The 23959-nt window shown below is 39.8% G+C and overlaps 2 protein-coding genes across 4 annotated transcripts in view; one reads left to right on the forward strand and one right to left on the reverse strand.

Annotated features, from left to right (window-relative positions):
- On the reverse strand, positions 1-21642 carry SPATA6L (spermatogenesis associated 6 like). Of its 3 annotated transcripts, none has more exons than XM_072151843.1 (14): positions 21362-21639; positions 20691-20804; positions 20473-20610; positions 18386-18434; positions 15097-15138; positions 9911-10035; positions 6483-6560; positions 6097-6339; positions 2734-2830; positions 2545-2588; positions 2023-2144; positions 1749-1839; positions 1277-1368; positions 1-224 (listed from the first exon to the last, which is right to left on the reverse strand). In XM_072151843.1, the coding sequence occupies exons 2-13, from the start codon at positions 20727-20729 to the stop codon at positions 1282-1284; spliced, it is 1155 nt and encodes a 384-aa protein (XP_072007944.1). In that variant the 5' UTR covers positions 20730-20804; positions 21362-21639; the 3' UTR covers positions 1-224; positions 1277-1281. The 3 variants fall into 3 exon arrangements, with proteins under 3 accessions (XP_072007944.1, XP_072007936.1, XP_072007952.1); XM_072151835.1 differs by having other exon boundaries at positions 6088-6339; positions 21362-21637; XM_072151851.1 differs by lacking the exon at positions 6097-6339 and having other exon boundaries at positions 21362-21642.
- The window catches only part of CDC37L1 (cell division cycle 37 like 1, HSP90 cochaperone), a 9793-nt gene continuing 7324 nt past the window's right edge, over positions 21491-23959 (forward strand). Inside the window, exons 1-2 of the mRNA XM_072151866.1 lie at positions 21491-21645; positions 22651-22922. Coding sequence (XP_072007967.1) covers positions 22656-22922 — 267 coding nt within the window. The 5' untranslated portion in view covers positions 21491-21645; positions 22651-22655. The remainder of the gene's footprint in view (positions 21646-22650; positions 22923-23959) is intronic.

Below are 23959 nucleotides of genomic sequence, written 5' to 3' on the forward strand. Positions count from 1 at the left end.
TCAGTATTTTAATTATTTTTATTATCATTCAGCATTGTTTGTGTATGTATGAAACATGTATAAAACATATTCAAATTGAAATATATAAAAAATTACATATATGACACGCAGGGAATAAATATTTATATTATGTATATTCTGGACACACTACCACACTCCACATATTTCACATTTTCAGTGCATGCAGCCGAAGATACCGAGGTCTCTGAGTAATCATTTATGTCCTGAGCAAAAGAAATAAAAAATTAATTAACTTCAAAATGCCTTATTACCTCATTGTTTACACCATTTTCTATATTTTATGGAAGTTGCTGATTCTTTCTTTTAGGTCATAATAAAGTTCTACTCAAATTACATTTTTTAATCCTACTTTTAAAATGCAACCAATAAGACTAGAATCTACATAATACTAATATGACATCGATTTTTTTTCTCTCCTGTTGAAGAAGAGGTTCCAGATTGTCCTGCTTTATATAACAGGGTGTTATTCAAAAGCTTTTATTTTGCTGCTTTAAATAGAAAAAAATGCTGTTGAATAGCCTAGTGATGTGAACTTAGTCTTACTGACAAGCATTGCTTAAAAACTAAGACACTGGAACAGTGAGTACAGTTGAGCACTGAACAAGATAATGATTACAGTATAAAAATAGTAAAAATAACTCGCTGTAAAATAGGCCCCTCCAAAAATCAGTACGCAACTAAACAAACAATCTCAAAACAAACAGAAAAAAGAAGTAAATTGACAATGAAGAAGAGGAACAGCGTAATCCATGCCTGTAGGAAAGTTATGAGAGAGGTTACACTGTATTTTGCATGGGCATAGACCCACCATGGAGACCAGGTTACCAAAAACGTATCATATCTGTCATTTAGGATAGAGGTAAGCTTCTCATTGGACATTTTTCAGTTCAACCTTTTCTTGACCTCAAACAAATGAAAACCATTTTATTTCTATACTGCAAAGCCATAGCTTGTTTGATACAAAAAAGTGTATGCCAGATGTGAGGAATACCAGCAATTTCACAAAGAAATAGTGCCTCCCAAGTTGTGGAAGTTGTGCCCCATAACAGAGTGAATAAGATTGTCTACCCTAATGCAGCAGCGTTTAGGACCACCATTCATGAAGCATATCACCTGCCACATTGCAGCCTCTAAAGCAGTTGGGGGAGGAGTATTCCCCCAAATTAAAATTTTATAACATAGCTGTATCCAATACAATGTGTAAATAAATATTCTGTTTTTCATCAGATTTCATGTACAAAAATTCATATCTTACATTCTTTACAACAGTTTCTCTTCCAAACTGTTGTTCAGCGATCTCTTTGATGATCTCTCAAGAATGCGATCCACTTCACTCTTGGATAGATCCTAAAAAAATGCATATAAAATTCATGTATGGTAAAAGGGAAGCCTTTTGGTGGCTTCTAAACCTACATTCACACCTCACATAGACTCTCACTGTATCAATTTGTCTAGAGGTATGGTCCAGGAGGATTTCCAGGTGTACAAGGTTTGCAGCTGTAGAAGCATGGGCCAAGTTAGTATTTATAAAACTTGTTTAAGCAGTATAAGTCGTATAAGCTACCTCTGCCTAAACACAGCACAGATGACTGTTCAATTAAAAATATACATACTTTGACCTAGCAGAAGCCATAGAAATGGAAGTAGCCGTCATAGTCATTTTTTAAATTACTTTACTTTGCACAACTTTTTTTTTCTAAAATTTCATTTTAGTATTGATCACTTACTAAAGATAGTCTTTGCTTGGCACTATGAGTAGATAAGAGATTGCGCACTCGATTATGGATTGATTCCCAGGTGTTATTTTCAGATCGAATGCTAAAATATAAAATAGGTCAAAGCAAAACAAGAAAACACAGTCCGGCCATCATTTATGCTTTGAAAGTAACTTGTAAATAGTAAACTAATAAAAAGTTAAACTGCAGCTATAACATTGTACAAATTCATTTCAGTATTTAAGATTAGTTAACTATTAAAAAGTAGTGCAACAAGAAGGCAAACCTTTCTCTTACAGATCCCCTGAAATCTGGACTTTTTTTAAATTCCTGCAGGGAATAGGCACTGGAAGTAAATGGGTCATCCAGAGATGAATCTGTGTGTAGGTCATCTATGTCCAGATTGTCCTGTGTTACACATTTAGTATTAACATTTTAATTAGCTAATACAGAGAAAACAGCGCATTTTGCTGCAAAAAATAAATTTTATATACAGACACATACAATTACTCATTGGCTTAATTCAACTAGAATATACCACAGTGCAAATTGAAGGGGCTGGCAACCAATCTCAAACTTAACAGAGAGTCCTGCTGCCCGGGGGTTATGTGACCCACAGCACCCGGTGGCTAACTATTCGTATGACCCTATTAGGGTCTTTTACTTACCCTGTGATAGTTTGATATTAGCGACCAAGCATTAATGTAATTCCTTAATGATCACAAACATATTTCAATAGTACATAAGAAATGTAAGGAACTTTGTGATGTACCTTATGTAAAATTAGAATAACCTTTAATAAACCCACCTTTCCGATAAGTGTATCACAGTGTAGGCAGTCAAATGTTAATGCTGCAAAAAATACAAACAAAGCATGTAAGTTATTCTTATTGTGTGTTTTTAATAATGTATTATATGTTTGCAAAATTCAGAACTTAAAATACAGATTTCTATATATCTGAGAACTGTAATAAAATTAGGGGTATATTGTAGTTACCTTTTCTTAGAGAATTTTTACTATTTGGACAATGGTTGGACTTGGGAGACTGCAGCTGTGAAGATGTTTTCTCGCCTACAGGTTTTGAATGATCAATCTGCAAGTAATACATTAAAGTCCGAATTATCTTATACAGATTGTGATATAATTATGAGTCGTTATACTATCAAAATTAAGATAGAGTATTATGTAATGTTAATACTATATCTTGACACAGAATCTTAAATTGTGAAAAGGGTTACATACAGTAATAAAATGGTAGAAAATGTTGTTCATGCCTTTTGAATTATCATTAATCATAAGTAAAAAAAAAAAATTGATATATCTCATCAGAGAAAAGTACTTCATTCTCCACTTAGCTCCACTTTCTCCTTTCCAGATAAAATGAGTTTCGGTGGAATAAGACACACAGAGTAGTCAGCTTACATAGACAGGTCTATAGAAAGAGGGAACAGGAAAGAGTAGCAACAGCTCGGTCAATATCCAGTACCTCAAAGAGAACTGAAAATAACACGTTGAGTGGAAACTCACTGACTGTTACTCTTCAGCAGTACCCACTGCCCAGCCCCCTGTTCTCAAAACATTGGGGTGAATTTATGAAAGGACATCTCCCATCAGATTTACAGATGGTAGATGCCCTCAACAAAATGCTTGTTACCTTGTAGAGGGGATGATCTTGTTTTTCTTTAAATCGTGCAGTCCTTTATAAAGGTAAAAAGAACCTTATAAAATATGTAGATAAGCCAGAGCAGCTCTGGCCGACGTCACTGGAGCGCCTCTTGGTTCCGCCACATAATCAATATATAATCAATAATATATATTTATTTGTATATAATATAATATATATAATAATATAATTAATACCATGTAATAGAAAAAACACACAGCGCAAATACACACAGTATAATAGTATAGAGAAATATAATGGATAACCACCAAATTGTTATCCATTTGTAGCAGGACGTGGCATGTGGCATGGATGCTGGATGTTCTGCTATTTATGACAAACATAACTACTGACAGAAACACCCTCTGGCAACACGTTTAATCCAGCTAATGAGCTTGATTGTTGTCTTTTTGACCTGATGAAGGGAGTGGATTCCCCTGAAACGTGTTGTCCTTGTTAACAATAAATATATGTAATAACTGAGCAGCGCATTGTGTCAATCTTGGTACGTTGGCCGAATCGCCTCTGGCTTATTTACATATTTTATAAAGTTCTTTTTTACCTTGCCTAAAGGGCTGCAAGATTTAAAGAAAAACAAGATCATCCCCTGGGCAAACATTTAATTGAGGCCACCTACCACCAGTAAGTCTGATGGTAGATGTCCTTTAAAACTAGCATTTTAAGCACTCTGCTCTTTATGTAGATCCAGATGCAATCTTTGTCAGGTCGGACCTTTTTAGACCAGATCCGGCCTGGTAGAGATTTCATCTGTAGTCCCCCGCCCGCTACACTCCAGCCTTGATCCGAACCCCATATGCCAAAATTGGCATGCAGGGTGGAAACTGCTCTGAACTGATGGGAATGGGGAGATTTACATGCCTTCTCTGCCAGAATATTGTCAGAGAAGGCATAGTAAATCTACCCTATTGTTTTTGAAGAATGCCAACTGTTAAAACTTGGTGCTCACACAGCACAGACTATACATTTCATGTATCTATGTCACTGATGCTTTAATTCTACATATTTGATGCCCAAGCATCTGGTGAAAGTTGCCAGGCTGGTCACTGTATAGAAGCTTTATAGAAGAAGACTATGCAGAACTCAGTAGACTTACATGGTGAAACCACATTGGATTTGCTGCAAAGTTCCATTATAAGAGTACACAAGTTATTGTGGGCTAGAGCTTATACACTCAGCCTTATGGCAAAGGTGGGAAGAGTTTAGTTTCGCCCACTTCTCTGCTACAAAAAAAAAATACTGCCATAACTTTTCAAGAAAAAAAGGTGATCAACACCATAAGAGTATTGTTCTGTCTGTTAAAAAAGGGGAAATCAGACATAATAATTTGGATAAAATCATTGAACCAAATCAATGAACCTGATGGTACCCTTTAATTTACCTTCCTACCTAGCCACAAAAAGGGAAAACCCAATGTGGTCAAAGATATTAATGAGCTATGTGTAACCTAAGAAGAAAACTGCATCCAGGGGCTCCAAATCTCTAGATATTGTACCCTGGCATTTGATTCCCAAGCCAAAAGCTCTTTTAATCTGCTCAACCTGTAAAGAGCAAGAGCCATGAAATTAAAAGGTTGAATGCCATAAAAAGCCATTCAATCTGGTGCCCCTTATATGGGTTATACTCTCTGGAAGAGAATCACAACAGAATCCGTTCTGCAGTCGTAAGACTGTGGCAGAAATGCATTGGGCACCACTCAATCCCAAAAGATACCTAAAGATGGACAGCTATTCAGAGGAAAACTTTACTTAACAATATTTAAGCTGTGCTCACAGGCGTATGTGACATGTTTTGTAATACAAGTGATACAAGTATGAGATGGAGATATGGAGATGTTTATTTATATAGCTATGCATATGAAGCAAAGATAACTCATACAATGGAATTGTATTTTAAATTTATGGGATTTAAATAAACACTAAAGTCACAGCTGATTCATTGAATTATACCTTATGCAGGACCTGAAGTGAAGAGCATGACTCTAGGGCAGTGATGGCAAACCTTTTAGAGATTGAGTGCTCAAACTTCAAGTATAAGCCACATATTTTACACAAAGTGCCAAAATGCCAATATAAAGTGGCTTATTGCTCCCTGCTCTGTCACAGGTTTCAAACATATTGGTGTCCTGAGGATACCCGGATTATCATTGTAGCTTCCCTTTAAGGTCCACTTAACAGCATGAATCACAGTCCTGGAGAAGGGGCTCCAATGATAATCTGCCTCTGTCCACAACTCCTTGCTCCTCTTGCACTTCAAGTCCCTTTAAAATGGCGCTGAATGTGGCAGGTCCTGGGCTGCCTGTGTCTGCAGGAGGAAGTCTTCAGTCCTGAATGGCTGGGTAATGGCCTGAGTACCCACATAGAGGGCTCCCAGTGTCACCTCTGCCACCCAAGCCATAGGTTTGCCACCACTGCTCTAGGATGTAGCATGGTTCTAGACATACAATAAAAATGAGTCATGCTCCTCCCTTTAGGCCCTGCACCATGCATTATTCAATGAATTGGCGTTGACTAGAATGTTTCTTTAACACTTGCTGTAACACTTATCTCTGCCTACTGGCATGATAAGACAATAACCACAACATTCTGTATCACCCAATGCATATAATTGACACTGTGCTTATATTTATACAGATTCAAGATAGATTATGTATTCTTCTGATAACATACATGTCTTACTATAAATGGAGGCTTTGCTTCAGTATCAGACTTAAACTCAAAGTTGCCCAGTTGTAAATGTGCCAGCCGCTGCTCATTGTCCTTGTTTAGCCCACACATTCGCCTCTGTGTATATGGTGATGGAGAACGGGACTGTGATGATCTAGTAGGGCTGTTGAACCTCTTCCCTGGACTGGAGTAACATTTAGATGGACTCTTTGACCTCCTATGGGGAGAGCTCTGCAAAGATCTCCGGGATTGTGCCTTCATAGATTGGATAAACAAAGCAATGAGCAATGATATAAACATGTAGTATATATCAGACTGGATAGTTAAAAAGGATTCAGTAACTAGTATCTGCAACTAAACACTATATACAATGTAAAAATACAGAATCTACAACATACCTCAGATCTTTTCCGGCAACCATTTGCAGTTTCTTTGATGGTCGTTGTAGTGGAGAACTCAATTTTAGGTGCAATTCCCTTCAACAAAAGGAGATGTCAATAGGATGTCGAAATGTCAACCATCATACATAACATTACAGTTTCCAAATTTTAGATAAAAACAAAGTTAGGCTACATTCACACGAACATATGGGGGACGTATATACGGCCGACTAATATACGGCCGACGTATATAGGTCCCCCATACACAGCAATGGGCGCATGGCACCGTACGGGAGCGGTACGGTGTCGCAAACTTTTTCTGACTTTATCTATGTTATGTTGGCTCCGCCCTCCGCTACTTGACTCCTCCCATCACGGGGTTCATGAAATGGTGAGAAGATCTGCGGTTTCCCACACAGTGCACACTGCTAAATTCTCCATGCATTCTGGTAAGGACAGGAAGTGGACAGGGAGAGGACTTCTTGTCTGCTCAGGCTGAGCTGTCAATCAAAAGAAGGAGGCGTGGTTCACTGGCAGCCTGAAGCAAACAGAACTTTTAAACCTTTACCAGCAGATATTACTTCTGTGAAGGGTAAAATTCTGGTGACAGGTCTTCTTTAAATATAACAAATATATGTACCAATACACAGATGATAGTGGGTAAAAAAATTCTGATATTGTACTTTTATATTGAAGTCTATAACAATAAGGAATCATAACCCCATTCACAATTGGAGTTCCACATAGTCACAGTTATAATATGAGTTGTACCTGATCCAGGAGAACCAACATGGACCCTACAGATGTTTCACTGCAGCTCCATCTGCAGCTATTTAATACATACAGGCAGTCCCCGGGTTACGTACAAGATAGGGTCTGGAGGTTTGTTCTTAAGTTGAATTTGTATGTAAGTCGAAACTGTATATTTTATAATTGTAGATCCAGACAAAAAAAAATTTGGCCCCAGTGACAATTGGAGTTTAAACATTTTTTGCTGTAATGGCACCAAGGATTATCCATAAAACTTCATTACAGACACCTTACAGCTGATTATTGCAGTCTTGGACTATAGTAAAGCATTCAGAAAGCTTCACCAGAGGTCAAAGGGTTCTGTCTGTAACTATGGGTTGTCTGTAAGTCGGGTGTCCTTAAATAGGGGACCGCCTGTATTCTGTTCTTAGCTGTTATTAACTATTTTTTTTTAATTATATTCTGGTTGTGCTGTTGATATTGGTGATATGTTTGAAATGTCTCCCTAGGGAAGCACAAGCTGACATTTTGCAATTGGAAAACAATGTAAACATCTTGCTGTGATATCCAGGAGCAGGGGTAGTGTAGTCATAAATATGCATTTGCAAGACTTGAAAAACTCTAAGAACTAGTTATCACAAAAGTAAGCACTTTGTTCTTGTAAATCTATTAAAGAATCTATTTCTTTATGTAACATTCCATTTATATCAAAGTTGGAAATAGTTGGAAAAGTAAGAAACAAAAATTAAAGACCATATGGTGCTCCATGCTTTAAATTGCAGTTCTACCATCCTCAGATTCCCATCAAAGACTTAAAATTGGCTATTCAGTATATAGCACTAGAAATTAAAACCTCACATTGGTAGTAACATTATTTCATATGTGTTTAGGGGTTTAGGATTATTTTGGTAATTTATTTAATTTAAATGCAATGGAAATTTTAGAATAAGTGACAAAGGACCAGGCAATTCTCAGCAATTTTTGCTTATTTGGTGAAAGAAGGGTATAGTGATTTAACTTCTCATTAAATAACCCACCAAACCATAATATCCTACAGTAGCAGGACTTACGTTTAGCAGGCTGTCAGTAAATTAAGTTGTAATCACTGAATGGAAAAGAAAAATTACAACACTAAATAATACTCAGTCAAGGACATAAAGTCTTCGGAATATCCCAGATAAAAAGCTGACTATAAGAAAGTAGATATGACACGATAATCAAGAAACCAGAAAATATGCTTTGTGAGCAGAATGAGAGGGCAGGGCTTATCAAATTTATACCATACTGTTACCCTTTGATAATATAATTCAGACAACACTGAAGCAACCTTATCTCGTCTATTAGGGGGCTTATACAGATCGAAAAACTGTTGCAGCTTCGGTACTACCCCCCATTTTTAAAATGGTATACTTTACATAGTTTTACAGTCATTTAGGCCTCTCAAAGTCACTTAAAGCTGAGCAGGTGCCTCTACATATAGGTTTTGGCGATTGTCATAAAAATGCGAAAAATTGGACCCCAAATTCTGAACCTCCAACCTTGAAAAAAGAGAATATGCATAGAAAGTCATGCCAATATAAAGAAGGCATTTTGGAAATGTCAATTATGAAGTTATTAGACCAACTGGCTGAAAAGCAGAGAATTTTGCACTTTGAATATGAAGAATTTTTAGAAATTTTTGCCAAATTTCCATTTTTTCATATCTAAGCACAAAAGATATCATCCAAATTTTCCAATGCGTGACGAGAAAAAAATCTCAAAATACCCTGGATATTACGAAAGTTATAAGCCCTTATAATGACACAGGGCAGATTTTAAAAAGTCAGGATTGGTCCTGAAGCCCTAAAGTGGCTTAGACCAGAATGGGTTGATGTTTACAAAATCAAAATTTTTATCCCCTTACTTTACATTTTTACTTAGTTTTATTGCTTTTTCAGCTCCTATAACTCAGTGATGGTCAGTGTAAAATTCCAGATTGTGGGCAGGGACTCTCTAAGTAGAAACTTCATAATTTTTGACAATTACAGCGCCATCTGTCAATAGAAAAGGAATTGAATCAATGTAATTTTTCCTGGGGGATCCAAATCTTCTATAAAAATGGGGGTTCCCATTTAAAATATCAAAGTTGCCCCCCATCCCCAGGGGGTAGGAAGCAGAGTTTGGTATCTTTGAATAGATTTTGAAAAATATTTGAAATGGATATTTTTAGTTTTTCGTTCTGATGTGTATTTTGCAAGATATTCCAACGTCCCAAGCTTTTTGTTACACCCTGCATGCAGTGCAATCTGTGGGATGCAGTTGATGAAAATGTTCAGTATCATTTATGGTCATTTATTTATTTATTTAAACTTGTTTTTATTTATTTTTTCATAAACATACATATAATATTCCAACAAAAAAATGTGTACATTGGGATTCTTGTCTTAGCCAAAGCAGGTTATTTACAGTCCATCACCTTGAGTCTTGTTGCTAGATTTCTCTCTGCTTTGTTACAGGTTTAGTTTGCATATATATGGTCTGTATGTTAAAGCTTGGATTAATAATACAATCGAATATTATATTGCATATCATTCAAAGGCTTATTGGACATAGGTTAACATGTAAACCGTTGTAAACACAAAAACAGTAACCATAACAACAGTGACCTGATGGTCATTTATTCATTTACAGTAAAACGGAATGAAAGAATCACTTACTGGGAATCCAGGTACAGTTTTCATGAGCACCTCTCGGTCCACCCCTGGGTATGGAGGAGTCAGCTTTGGCTCAGGGAATAAGAAGTCACGATGGTTCTCTTTATAAGTGGCTAGAATTTCCTCACCTGTTACACCAGAACAACAGCTTATAGTCAGGAGCTAGAAAAGAGACCTAATAAGAAGCTAATAAGAAATGTATTAAACAATAAAGGAAATGAATGCTAGTTTACCCATAGCGCCAAGCTTAAGTGGATATTCCCATCTGGGCATTCACATTTAATTTAATTCATTTGCCACATGTAAACATTTCTTCAATTGGATGTTATTTAAAAAAAAATGTTCCTGTGTTAAGACAATTTCTCAAAAATGTAACCAGATAGCTTTCTCGGATATGACCACCCCATACTCTAGCAGCGGTGGCCAGACATGTGCTATTTAGTCCTGCCTGACCACCTGGATTCACCAATCATTACCACAGGAGGCTGCGGGACCTGCAGTAACTCCTGGACATTTCATATATAAAAACCTTTTGTGTCTTTATGCAATCCCTCCAGCAGAGGTGGCTGTATCCAAGGACACAGTCTTATTTCTAAGGGACCATATGACTACATTTGAGAGAAATTATCTTCACCCAGATACATTTTTTTTAAATAACATCTAATTGAAGAAATGTATATTTATGGCAGATTAATCAAACTGAATTTTAATGCCCAGACGAGAATACCCCGTTAATTCCTTGCCGGTGTTGCCTTTTGAATGGATTTACAGGACTGTGCCGCGGCACATACTTAATCCCTTACCACAGGGAGGATAAGTGTCTGACTGCTAAGACCTCAAAAGATTGCAAGAATGGAGGACCAAAAGCCCATTGAAGTGATTTAGATTTAAAAACTTTTGACTTTTTTTGGAAAATACATTCATTTAGGCCAAAATTGACACTTTTATAATGACTAAAATGATGAAATGCTCTGCAAAGTTTGATGCACAATTTTTCTCGAGTGTACTGATACCCCATATCTGGTGATAACCTGCTGTATGGGTGCACGGCTGGGCATAGGATCAAAGCAGCTCCATTCACAGCAGATTTGTATTGTCACATTGTACAAGCTATAAAATTTTTATTTTTTTGGTAATGATTCTTATTATTTGCGAGGTGAGATACAATGTATAGATAATTAATTTGGGGGGTTTACAGCTTATTCATGAGAGCCCCTGCCCAGCCTATAAGAAAAAAAAGTGTACTCACCTTCCAACGCCCCCCTGGGAGGTCCTCTTCTGTACAACGATGCTCTAGCTCCCTCTCTCCATGCGGTGCCATCGCTCAAGCACACTGTGATTTCAGCGAGCCGCTGACGTCACAGCTCGAGCAACAGCAATGCACGGAGAGAGGGAGTCGGAGCCGGAACATCGTTGGACAGAAGAGGACCTCCCAGGGTGGCATCGGAAGGTGAGTACATTTTTTTTAACATAGGCTCGAGCCCCCAGTATATAGCCTGCAGCCCCTGCCCCCCATTATATAGCTTGCAGCCCCTGCCCCCCAATATATAGCCTGCAGCCCCTGCCCCCCAGTATATAGCCTGCAATCCCCTGTCCACTTTATACAACCCCTGCCCCCAGTATACAGCCTGAAGCTCCAGCCCCCCAGTATACAGACCCTGTCACCCAGTATACAGCCTGAAGCCCCTGCCCCCAGCATACAGTTCCAGCCCCCCAGTATACAGCATGCAGCCCCTATCCCTAGTATACAGCCAGTAGCCCCCTGCCCCTAGTATACAGCCAGCAGCCCCTTGTCCCTAGCAAACAGCCAGCAGTCCCCTGTCCCTAACAAATCACCTTCCGACGCCCCCCCCCCCCCCCCGGAGGTCTTCTTATGTCCATCGATGTTCCAGCTCCTTGTCTCCGTGCGGTGCCGTCGCTCAAGCTGTGACATCAGTGGCTCACTGACATCACAGTGTGTATCGATACCTCACGGAGAGAGGGAGTTAGAACCAGATCATCAATGGACAGAATAGGACCTCCCAGGGGAGGGGTTGCCGGAAAATGAGTACACTTTTTTTTTTAATAGACTCAAGTATAAGCCGAGTTAGGGTTTTTCAGCATATTTTTGTATATCCTCGAGTATACACGGTAATCTTAAAATCACAATGCCAATCATGACATCACAATGGCCAACTGTGATATAACAATGTGACAGCACAATGCACATTGCTGACATACCAATTCCCCACTGTGGCATAACAATGCTTTGTTCCGACATCACAATGCTCCAATTTGAGATCACATAATCACATAATGTCCCATAATTTCCTTTTATGATATCACAATAGCCTGTGGTGACCCACAATGTCACAATAGAGGATTGTGTTGTCATTTTGGAGCATTGTAATGTCACAAAGGGGCATTGACATCACATTATCAGTGAGATCACCAGCAGAAAAGAACTTTTTTCTACTCCACTACATGAAATATGACAACACATGACCGAACTTCAAAAGCTAAAGGTGGCATCAAATAAAACCAGATTCTACCACTTGCATATGAAATCATACATTCCCCACTCCTTCACCTAAACATGACATCACATTATTACCTCTTCACCAGTTAAGGATCATATGAGGTCTGACATCACCACCTGAAGACTACATCATATGACACAACACCTGATAATGATGTAAATGTCCCCTGTCCACCAGCAGAAGTGCCGACAATCACCGATGTCACAGCTGCTAGCCGCCTGTCTCCTGCTTCTGATAAAGGGATGCATACTCTGGGGGTGCATGTAGTGAAGAGACTGAGTTCCATGTTAGTAGCAACTCTGTTCTTTATTAAGGCAAATCGGTACAATCCATAGTGTGAATCTTGACTAAGTCATGACTAAGAACGGCTAGTCCGTTCGAAGCGCTTCGGTAAGATTCACACTATGGATTGTACCGATTTGCCTTAATAAAGAACAGAGTTGCTACTAACACGGCTGGATCTGGAAATAATTCTCTTGTCTATATTGCTGGTGCAGAGGGGCGTTCCGCAGCGAACCAGGGCAGTCTAAAATGCTGACAGGTGAGCTGGACTTTTAAACGTGCTTTCGTGCTTGTAGTTATACGGCAAGATTTCCTACAAAGCAGTGCAGGACTCATGGCGGGAGCTTTCAATGTAGTTATCAAAGACCTCTGCGAGTTCAGGTGATGGTGCTTGCAGTTATACGGTGAGTAAAATGTTAGAGATTGTTAGTGTGAGTGTTATTGACGATGCAAATGTGATGTATAATATACAGTATTACAGATAAACAGAGTGAGGACACAGAAGATAAATACAATGGGCAGAGGGAACAATCGGACTGATAAAATAAACTTCTATGATAATTATATAGATTAAAAGGGCGGCTAAACGACAACAGTGGGGTTTCCCAAATATTTCCGTTTTGCGCCAAATTGCCCTGGGTAATACAGTGGGCAACCCGACGGATTCGGAAAAACCGCGGAATTTAAAAAATGTTTTGTGTCGCAAGATCAAGCACTTACATGCACTGGGAAGAAAAAGGTGAACTCCGGCGGACCTCGGTGCAGCAGTGACACCTGCTGGATATCGGGCGCATGACCTTAGTGAATCCCAGCAGACCCGAATCCTCGTTGGACAACGCGCCGCAGGATCACGACTGGACACTCAGTTTTACAATTCTTTACATTTCTTCTCGTTACGTACTGCTTTTCTGTCTGCTATATTGTACTTCTGCTTGAAAAAGGAATCCCAGAACCCCAAAATACTTCGCAATGCTTAATCATCAATAAAATCTCCTGATTGTAGTACTTTTTTTACGTAATTACACAGGAAAGAGAAAACATGACATGTAGATCAGTCATTGATGAAACTATTTAGTCCAGAAATGTAAAAAAAATCTACAAACCTTCTGGCTCCAAGGCGACCAATATTGTTTTTAACGACTGATGGATAATAAATGCAAGTGCAAAAAATAATGTACTTAGCATAATATAAAAAAGTCAATACAGATAATTAACACAGACATAAAAGAAAACATATGTTTTTTGATCAGAAAAAGCAGAAGTTATACCTCTTGACAAGCATATGAGTGTGTAAATGTATCAATTATTTCCATATGCCACATGAATAAGCATTAGTTTCTTAATCTGTGTCTCTGACCTGCATACACATGAAAAAAATTACATAAGTGTCTCTATCAGGATTGCTTTGAAGTAGGTTTGGATAAGCCTCAAGCAATAGATACAAAATGGCTTCCTTTAATCCATATAATTCCTTTGATGAAACACGATTCCATTAGTCAGCTGTAGAAACAGTTTAGGAACACCAACATATACTAGTGTGAGCACCTCCACAACATAAAATATCCATATGTTCCATCAACCTCCATTCTTGAAAGGGGTTTGCCCATTAAAGAAAGTTCTCAAATTTTAATCCCCTATCAATGTTTACACAATAAACATAATTTTTAGACCCTTGCTTTACAATTTTACTCAGCTTTATTGCTGTTTTAGCGCCTATCACTCAGTGATGGTCAGTTTAAAATTCCAGAGTGTGGATGAGGACTCTCTAAGCAGACACTTGTTGTGTGCAGACAATGTGCTTAGATTATTAGGATAGAGGGTTTTTCTACACTTTTATTTAGCTTCTGAACATTCTACTAGCATCTGACACATAGAAAAAGAGAGCTGAGACAGGGGTCATGAGATGACAATTTAAATGAGCTCTGCTATCTCACCTATAACAGACAGTCAGCCCTGCTACATGCCTCCCTACCCTCGAATAAAGACCTTATCCTGTCTGTAGCTAGTAGAGTAAGTAGTGTAGTAGTAGAGTCTCTGTGCAATACTGCTTGCTAGAAGGAAGTGCCTGTTTCTGTATTGTGTCTGAGCTGGTTTTGTAATGCAGGGGGAGGGACAGGAGGCACAGAGCACTGCAGCCATGCAGAAAAGAGAAGATATTCATAATAAGAATCCAACCATAGTCAGAAGATTTCTGGTCAAATCCAGAGACAACCAAAATTGTAAACTCAAGGACTGATAGAGACATCTGTAAAATGCTGTATTTTTGTTAATAACATTGAATTACAGAATGTGTTATCTTGAGTATTTAAGAAACTTGTCTTCGTGGAAACATCCCTTTAACACACACGCACTTCATGCAAAGAGTTAAATTCTAGACCAAGACCTTACCTAATTGATTAAGTTGTATCAATTCAAAACCTGCATTACGTTCTGGAAAACAAGAATGTTTGCTTAAGTTAATGTGGTGAAATGTCAAAAAATAATAATAATAATAATAATATGTCACTGTAGATAAAGTTGCCTATACAAGTTAAAATGTAATAACATATTAATAGCTGATACTAGCTTCAAATGAATCAGAAATCAAATAGCAAGTTAGCAACTGGGCATTTACTGGTTAAAAATATACGTATAAAGGACAGGCATTGTCTGGGGCCTTTTTTGAGAATGTTTCACAGTGCAGGGGAGACAACTGCCTCAAAGGGACCAGATGTCATATACTGGCCCATGAGATTACAACCATTTTTGTCCTTTTTAATAGAAGGTTGTGAATCTTCCAGATTAAGGATTGATACCTACGTGTTGAGGTTGTACTTGTTGTTCTATTTATTGTATGGTGGTGAAGAACAAAGTGGAAAAATTGGTCTCCAGTAAGGATTAAAAACAACATGCCGTATATACTCGAGTATAAGTCGAGTTTTTCAGCACAAAAAATTCACTTCGGCTTATACTCAAGTCATGAGAAAAAACAAACACTATACTCACCAACCGACCACACCACCCTCCCCCCCGGCAGGTCCTCTTCTATACCGCGATGCTACGGCATTGGATCCGTGTCCACACGCTGTCTGTCGCAGGGATCGTGACTTTTAGCCCATTATATTGTGGGCAGGGGCTGGGCAGGCTGGGCAGGATATATGCTACAGGGGCTGGCAGGCTGTATACTACAGGGGCTGGGCAGGCTGTATGCTACAGGGGCTGGGCAGGATATATGCTACAGGGGCTGGGCAGGATATATGCTACAGGGGCTGGCAGGCTGTATACTACAGGGGCTGGGCAGGCTGTATGCTACAGGGGCTGGGCAGGATATATGCTACAGGGGGCTGGCAAGCTATATAGTACAGGGGGCTGGGCAGGCTGTAAACTACGGGGGGCTGGCAGGCTATAAACTACAGGGGACTGGCAGGCTATAAAGTACAGGGGGCTGGCAGGCTATAAACTACAGGGGGCTGAGCAGGCTATATACTACAGGGGGCTGGCAAGCTATATAGTACAGGGGGCTGGGCAGGCTGTAAACTACGGGGGGCTGGCAGGCTATAAACTACAGGGGACTGGCAGGCTATAAACTACAGGGGGCTGAGCAGGCTATATACTACAGGGGGCTGAGCAGGCTATATACTACAGGGGGCTGAGCAGGCTATATACTACAGGGGGCTGAGCAGGCTATATACTACAGGGGGCTGAGCAGGCTATATACTACAGGGGGCTGAGCAGGCTATATACTACAGGGGGCTGAGCAGGCTATATACTACAGGGGGCTGACAAGCTATATAGTACAGGGGGCTGGGCATGCTGTAAACTACGGGGGGCTGGCAGGCTATAAAGTACAGGGGGCTGGCTGGCTATAAACTACAGGGGGCTGAGCAGGCTATATACTACAGGGGGCTGAGCAGGCTATATACTACAGGGGGCTGGCAGGCTATATACTTCAGGGGGCTGGCAGGCTATACACTACAGGGGGCAGGCTGGCTATATACTACAGGGGTTGGCAGTCTATATACTACAGGGGCTGGCTATATACTGGGAGGCTGTGACCAATGCATTTCCTGCCCTCGGCTTATACTCGAGTCTATACGTTTTTCAAGTTTTTTTTTGTGTTAAAATTAGGGGTCTCGGCTTATACTCGGTCGGCTTCTACTTGAGTATATACGGTTATTTATTTAATTTACATTAAATAAAGGCCCTTTTGCTTTACCTTTGATAATTTTCGTGGCAGAGAACAGCCACCTTGTATTCCTACATAGTATAATGCCCCCATCAGGGCCTCCAATTTACCCCTCACATTGTGGCTGCCCCCTCACCACTGTAGCATGTAAATTACATGTGCTGTACAGTGCAGGCAGCAGAGCTATGCCCTGCTTAATTATGCTGCTTTTGATCCACTAATAGTAGCATAAAGGTCAAATCTGCAGCTAGGTTTGTAAGCTTCTGTCATTCCTATATAATTATCTACAGTGGAAATAAAAGGGGAGACGTCCAAGGGTAGCATGGTGGAAGCTGCCCTGCCACTACATACAGCATTTACCTACTACACACACATATAAAATATACTCACATACATATATTACATACAGCATATACCTACTACATATATATATATATATATATACACACACACGTACAAGTAACCCTACACACTGCATAGCCGTATAATTACAATTACATACATCTATTACACATAATTAACATTACTCAAATGTGTGGTACATATATCCCCATTCATTCCCCGGAGGTTGAATCCCCAGGACAAAACTTCCTCACCTTGAATGGGCCCTCCCAGCCAGGGCCACCATCCTGGAATCTAGTGAGACTGTGTTTAAGGGATACCCAGTTTACCAATCAAAAGGGGGGCCGAGGGACGCACAGTACCCACAACCCTCTCCCCCAAAATAAAAATAATTTGAGTTACATTTAGGATTATGTACAAGGCAGTGAAAGTACATGGGCAATATAAGTAAAGGAATTGCCAACCCCTTTAATGGTTTTAATAAAATGACATTTTTATTCCTCACTAATTTTTCCTTTTTGATATAGCTAGAAACCCATCTTTTTCTCTTTCTCTGCCTTATGATTTGATTATACACAGCTGTTTTCTCAGATTTTTCCATTATCTACAACATACAGTGAGCAGTTTTTTTTTCCTAATACCGGTAATACATTTTGTTATCTATGGTGGTCACTTGTAATATAATACAATTTCATTTATTGTTGATGCTTTTTTATTTGTGTTTCATCTATAAGAAAGTGGTTGTAATGTTTATATATATATATATTTTTTCTTTAGGGTACATTCACACGGCAGGCACACCGCCATGTGCTGGAGAGGAGGAGGAGGTGACCCTCCATAGAAAACAGCGGCGCACGGCTTCACACAGGAAAAGATAGAGCATGCTCTATCTTTTCCCAGTGTACAAGGCGGAGCGGTGCCACACGTGTATGGCACTGTACCGCCACCAGGCCGCCATTGACGTCTATGAGGACATACATGCGGGCGCAAATTTGCGGCCGCATAAACATCCCCACAGACGGGTGTGTGAATGCACCCTTACCCCTACCCCCTGGGTTTTTCCAGAATCCCCTTTAATAGAATAAGTTCTGGGAAGAGGAAGCAACCATAGCAACCATCAACAGTACAACACCTAGTTAAGGGAGTAGAGATAAAGTTATAATCACTTACTTTCTAGTAATTCGACTACTGTTGCTGGGTTTACTGCCTTTTGAAAAGTCTAAAAAAAATAAATAAATAAAATTACTTGTAAACTACTTGTATATCTAAGAGGTAAAATGTTGCAACAAAATACATTGAAATTACATTGACATTTTTACCTTTATTCAGTAAGATTAAAAAATATTAAGAAAGTATGTTAGTCATGCTGAGATTTTTTAATTTGTAAGGTGAGGTCATCATAGGTTCAAACAAGAGGCCTGTTCAGGAGTTGGGTCTAGACTGTTTTACACATAACCTAGGGCAGTGGTGGCGAACCTATGGCACGCGTGCCAGACAGGGCACGCAGAGCCCTCTCTGCTGGCACGCGCACCATTGCCTCCACTGTGTCTGTTTTATTAATGGAGCTCTGGTCACACAACAAGCTGCTGCTGCGTGCCGGAGATCCAGTGATTCTTTGAGCATAGAGTAGCAGAGCAAAGAGTAACACACTCTCTGCTCTGCTACACAAACCTCAGCCCTCGGACGGACTGTCGGCTTCCCTTTGCAGGCTGCAGCTGACCTGTCCTGCCATCACTTGTGGAGCAGCAGTGGGTCACTGCCTCCCTCTTTGCTCCCTCCCCCTCCTCCCCCTCACCGAACCTGAGCCCAGGAAGACAGAAGCCGGCAGCCCGGAGTTCACAGCAGCAAGATGACTGATAATGAAGATAAGGGAATGCAGTCCCTCACTACAGGCAGGGGAAGCCAGGTACTCCATTGTCTGCTGTCTGTGTAAGCAGGCAGCAGCTAAAGTGTTAATAATTGACTTCAGTGTTTTGTGCCCTACACCCCACAACACCCACTTTGCCCCAGTGAGGAGATCTTCCTAAATAGGTTTCCCCATCCCCCTCAGTGCCTGATAGTTTGTATTTATTTTACCAGAATCGACTTGGACCTCATTTAGTCACTTTTCGTGGCACTTTCAGTCCCTGCCCCTGTTTCCCTCCCCCACTGTGCTGCTTTCACATTCTAGATTTTGACGGATTAAGGCCCCTTTCACACTTGTGAGTGCGATGTGCTGAACTTGCATGCGCTGGATTGGCCGGGCCGAATGCTGCAAACCAGAACTGAACGGACATGCTGAAATCACTTCCAGTTTGCAGCGTTCAGGCCGGCTGATCCAGGCAGCACATGCTGCGAGTTCAGCACATCACACTCACACACTCTTGTGATTGAGATAGATCCCCACATGGTTGGCTTATAAACAATGGAAAACATGTGGTGCGAGTTCACGGATGCGATGGTGCAGTCAGACGTACCGCTCTGATTAAGTTTAGAAACAGAATAAAAAAGGGCATGGGGGCTAACCATGGCTCGATTTATACATGCATTTCTATGGGAACGCATGCAATCTTGTTGAATGCAAGACACTGGGTGCTAGTTGACAATCTAATGCACTTGCATAGAAATGCATATATGATCGGTCCATGGCTTGCCCCCCCCCCCCCATTCCACTTTAATGCCCTTTCTAAACAGTATGAAAGTGGTGCATCTGATCGCACCCTCAGTCAATCACAGTGTGTGAACATGGACTAAAGAAGAGGACTAATCCTAAGAGGAAGCAAGAAAGGGGATGCTAAAACTGGAGTAGCATTAGCATTGGTGTCATTTTACATGTTGCCATATCTTCACTGTATGGCGGTGATAATTATCACTATATGGCGCCAATGTTCATCACTGGCATTAAAAGCAATTACTGTATGGTGGTAATATTAAGCTTAATTCCATTTATGTTGTTGTAATAGTGATGCTTATCATGTGGCAGTATTATTTGGCCTTTAAATAGTGTTATTGTGGGTATTATTGGTCTAAATTACCATGCTGGCACTTTGCGATAGATAAGTGGGTGTAGGCTTGCAGTTTGGGCACTCGATTTCTAAAAGGTTCGCCATCACTGACCTAGGGTGACCCCACAACTAACCTGTGCTTAAAAGGCATCTACCACTAGGATGAAAGATTGTAAAAATGACAAATCAGCTTCTGCCCACATGATCGGACATTAAATGCATGATCAGCCAGTCACTGATGAGAAAATATCTAAAATATGATATCCTACTCACCTTCTCAAATCTCATTTTTTCATGAAACAAAATCGGGAACACAGCAGGAAGACATCTTGTCTCCTTGGACTGGCCCAAAATACTAACATTAAGAAATATGTCATCTTTATCTGGCAAGAAAACTCCAGGACATGTGACCTAAAATGGAAACAAATTAGATGTATAATGCCTATTACGTTATCTGTCAAACTATGTGATCTGGTTCCACAAACACTTACTGCATGGATCTGAAGCTCAACTACAACTTTCAGAGGCATGTTTCTATAAATAGCTGCTAGCAATGCTTCAGACCAGGAATGTCTTCAATAATATGTCATTATCAGTAACTAAATCTGAAAAACAAAAGCAACATATAAATAGATAATTACAGTCATTTATATTAATATGGCTGTATACAAATGATTATATAGACATGAAGGGTATGATTAGTTTTAGAGGATTAAGAATAATAATCTTTATTTATATAGCGCCATGATGTTTTGTAGCACTTTACAAATCATAGAGGATTAACTGTTAGAGCAAAAAGTAAAACATAAAAAGTGACAATGAATCATAATACCTAGATAGATGGATAGATAATGATTGATGGTGGATACATTTTAGGTAAATAGAAAAAATGTTACATAAGTGTGATACAGATAGATGACAATAAAATAGATAAAGATAGATGATAATAAAATGGATAAAGATAAATGATAAAGAATGATAAATGTGATAAAGATATATTATAAAGAAAGATAAATGTGATAAAGATAGATTGCTGATAGACAGATACATCATCTTACATAGATAGATATATACATACAGACATCATGTTACATAGATAGATATATGATAAGAATATCATCTATGAGTGTGTGTGTAATATATAAGAATATAATATACATACAGAATCACTAGGATATCTTCACTGTCGCCTCCTCATATCAAGTAAGCGTCGTATCTCCATGGAAACTCAAACACTTTACGCTTCGAGCGACTCCTCTGTTGTCATCATTAGGTGCAGCCCAACGTGCTGCGGTCGCTCGTGCAGTGACGTATTCACTGAGGACGCCATCTTAGTTGAGGCACGGGTACCTCTGAGCTGTGGGCACCATTGGCTGCGGCCGCCGGAAGGGGAGTGTGTCACACATCCGGTAGTGTGTGCCTTTTCATGTTGTTTTCTGTGAGCAGGTAAGTGAGTGATATAACCGGGAATATAATCGGGTATACAGTGTAGGACTCGTTACTGGAGAGTGCGGCTTGTCACATGGTTACACGTGCTGTACTATGATTCTGTGATGATACACAGTGTAGCGATACGCTTGGTACTAGGAGGGTGTAGACTTCACTTCAGATTTGACATTTTCCTCTCCCATTGCTTATGCAGGTTCCTATTTGTTACTATAGCAACATACACATAATGTCAGACCCATTTGTGACATGGAGAATACATGTGCTGCAGAGTATGGACAACATAATGTCTGGATTCTGGCCCATTCCTTATTTTATAGACTATTTTTATTCTATGTGACTAGTACAGATGACTTGAGCAGTATGGGTCATATTTAGAGAGGTGCTTTGGTTGGTAAATCTTGTGGCTATTAGAAACACACACTAGAAACAAAAAACAGTGTGTGCTTACAGATGTAGTGTTTTAGAAAATAAGACACATACTTAATTAAATGAAAGTAAAATGGCTTCAGAATTTTCATCATTGTGACTCTGTGATCTCTGCATGCAGTCGGCAGTGTAAACAGTAGGTGTTTGGATTGTCATGTAGTATTTACACGATTAGTCACAAGTTTCTCAAAGACACATTTTTAACATAATTCAATAACACAAATGTGATCCATAAATATCTGTATAATATCTACAAGAGACTGTTTTATCCCATGCGCTAGCGCATTGAGGACGTGCCTCGTGCCAAAAGTATTTGTGTTTGCTGTGCAACGCATGCAATCAGTAAACAATTGCTTGCTTTTCACTGCAAACACTAATGAGATGGGGTCGATCACCATCCCCTGCGCTTGAAAACGCAGCGCATTGTGTGACCATACCCTTAATCTATACAGTAGCTATGTATTCTTATGCATGACAGATACTTCCTTTTGGTCTTTATTTCACTCCCTAAACATTTATGGATAAATTCTTTGAGTTTAACATTGAATATATATTTCTTTTCCATGGATAAAATAGGTGGCATGGATTACCCTTGCCATCAGCAGTATGAGGGTGCTAAAAGCTCCATGGCATGCATGTGGAGCTTGGCAGAGGCTCAACAAAAACTGAACAGTTTGGCACTTCACAACTCGGAATCCATGGATCAAGAACACGCCAAAGCCCAAGCCCACGTGTCAGAACTGCAGCGCAGCGAGGAAGAATGGAGGCGGAAAGAAGCAGCTTTGCCACTGGGTGAGAACTGGGGAATGTCTTCTGCGGATGCCTTTAGTCAAGATGTTTTTAATAAGGTACTGTAAGTTGTTACTCAATATTAAGTACTCCACATGAGAAGCTGAAATTAGATATTAGTCTACCGCTATACCTTCTGTAGCAGTCCCAGTCAGTATTGACTTCACTTTGGGACAAAAGCGCAAACTTTTCTGTATTACCCAAAGATAAATACAGGTATGTACCTCTAAAAAAAAGTATTCATGTGCTTTACACTAGCCTCCAGTAGATCTTATATACATTTTTTTTTAATTGGTGGACAAAAAAGTCCCCCACAACAAAAAAAAAAAAAAAAAAAGACCTACAACTTTCTTGCACATTTCCCTGCAGTTTCTGTATCTTGTGGATAGGATTTGTTAAATGTCTTCGACTTGCCTGCTACTGTATTCCATTTCGGATTTTACCTGATCAAACATGCAGAAAAGATCTATGACTACAGTGGTATGTGTGGACTTTAAAGGTAACCTGTCAACACCTTTAAAAAACAAAACAGGTAGTGACAGGATCCCATGGAGCCCTATTATTATAATGGCTCACACAAAATCCTTGTCTCAAAACCCCATAAAATTAACTTTGTTACCTTACCTGGCATCCAGCCAAATCCAGCAGCGAGCTGGAAGGGGCCTTGGCCTCCTCAGCTAAGTCGACCAATGCCTCCCATCCTCACTCAGTAACACTACATCCCTTTGAGATATGTCGGCTGGCTGATTTCCTGTGATTTCCTTGCTCCCTCCTTTGCAGTCTCTGGTCATGCACAGTTAGTAGCGGAGTGGGTTTGATCAAGAAAAAACCCCACCTCCTCCAACTCACTGCAGAATCTGGCCAGGTAAGGTAACAAAGTAAATTTTTAGGGGCTTAAAAAAGGGTGCCATTGTGGTAATAGCACCCTTTGGATAGCTTTTATTTATTTATTTTTTTTAAGGTGGTGAGCGATTCCAGCCATTTTTAGTAGGCCTTCTCCTTCTCTGGAAACAATGACATAGAAAGATGTGCATCAGGGGTAACCAAACACCCATTATTGTTTATCACAGCCTTTGTACATTGTACACCTGATTAA

Source organism: Engystomops pustulosus, chromosome 1 (assembly GCF_040894005.1).
Source record: "Engystomops pustulosus chromosome 1, aEngPut4.maternal, whole genome shotgun sequence".
Lineage (NCBI taxonomy): Eukaryota > Metazoa > Chordata > Amphibia > Anura > Leptodactylidae > Engystomops > Engystomops pustulosus.

Bases quoted from the DNA above. Each gene is read 5' to 3' on its own strand.
- SPATA6L (XM_072151835.1), bottom strand. From the start codon at position 20,729: ATGCCTCTGAAAGTTGTAGTTGAGCTTCAGATCCATGCA. The intron at 6,561-9,910 runs GTAAGTGATTCT...CTTTTGTTGAAG, and splicing joins AAACTGTACCTGGATTCCCA to GGAATTGCACCTAAAATTGA. The intron at 1,840-2,022 runs GTTTGCCTTCTT...TTTATATTTTAG, and splicing joins AGGGGATCTGTAAGAGAAAG to CATTCGATCTGAAAATAACA.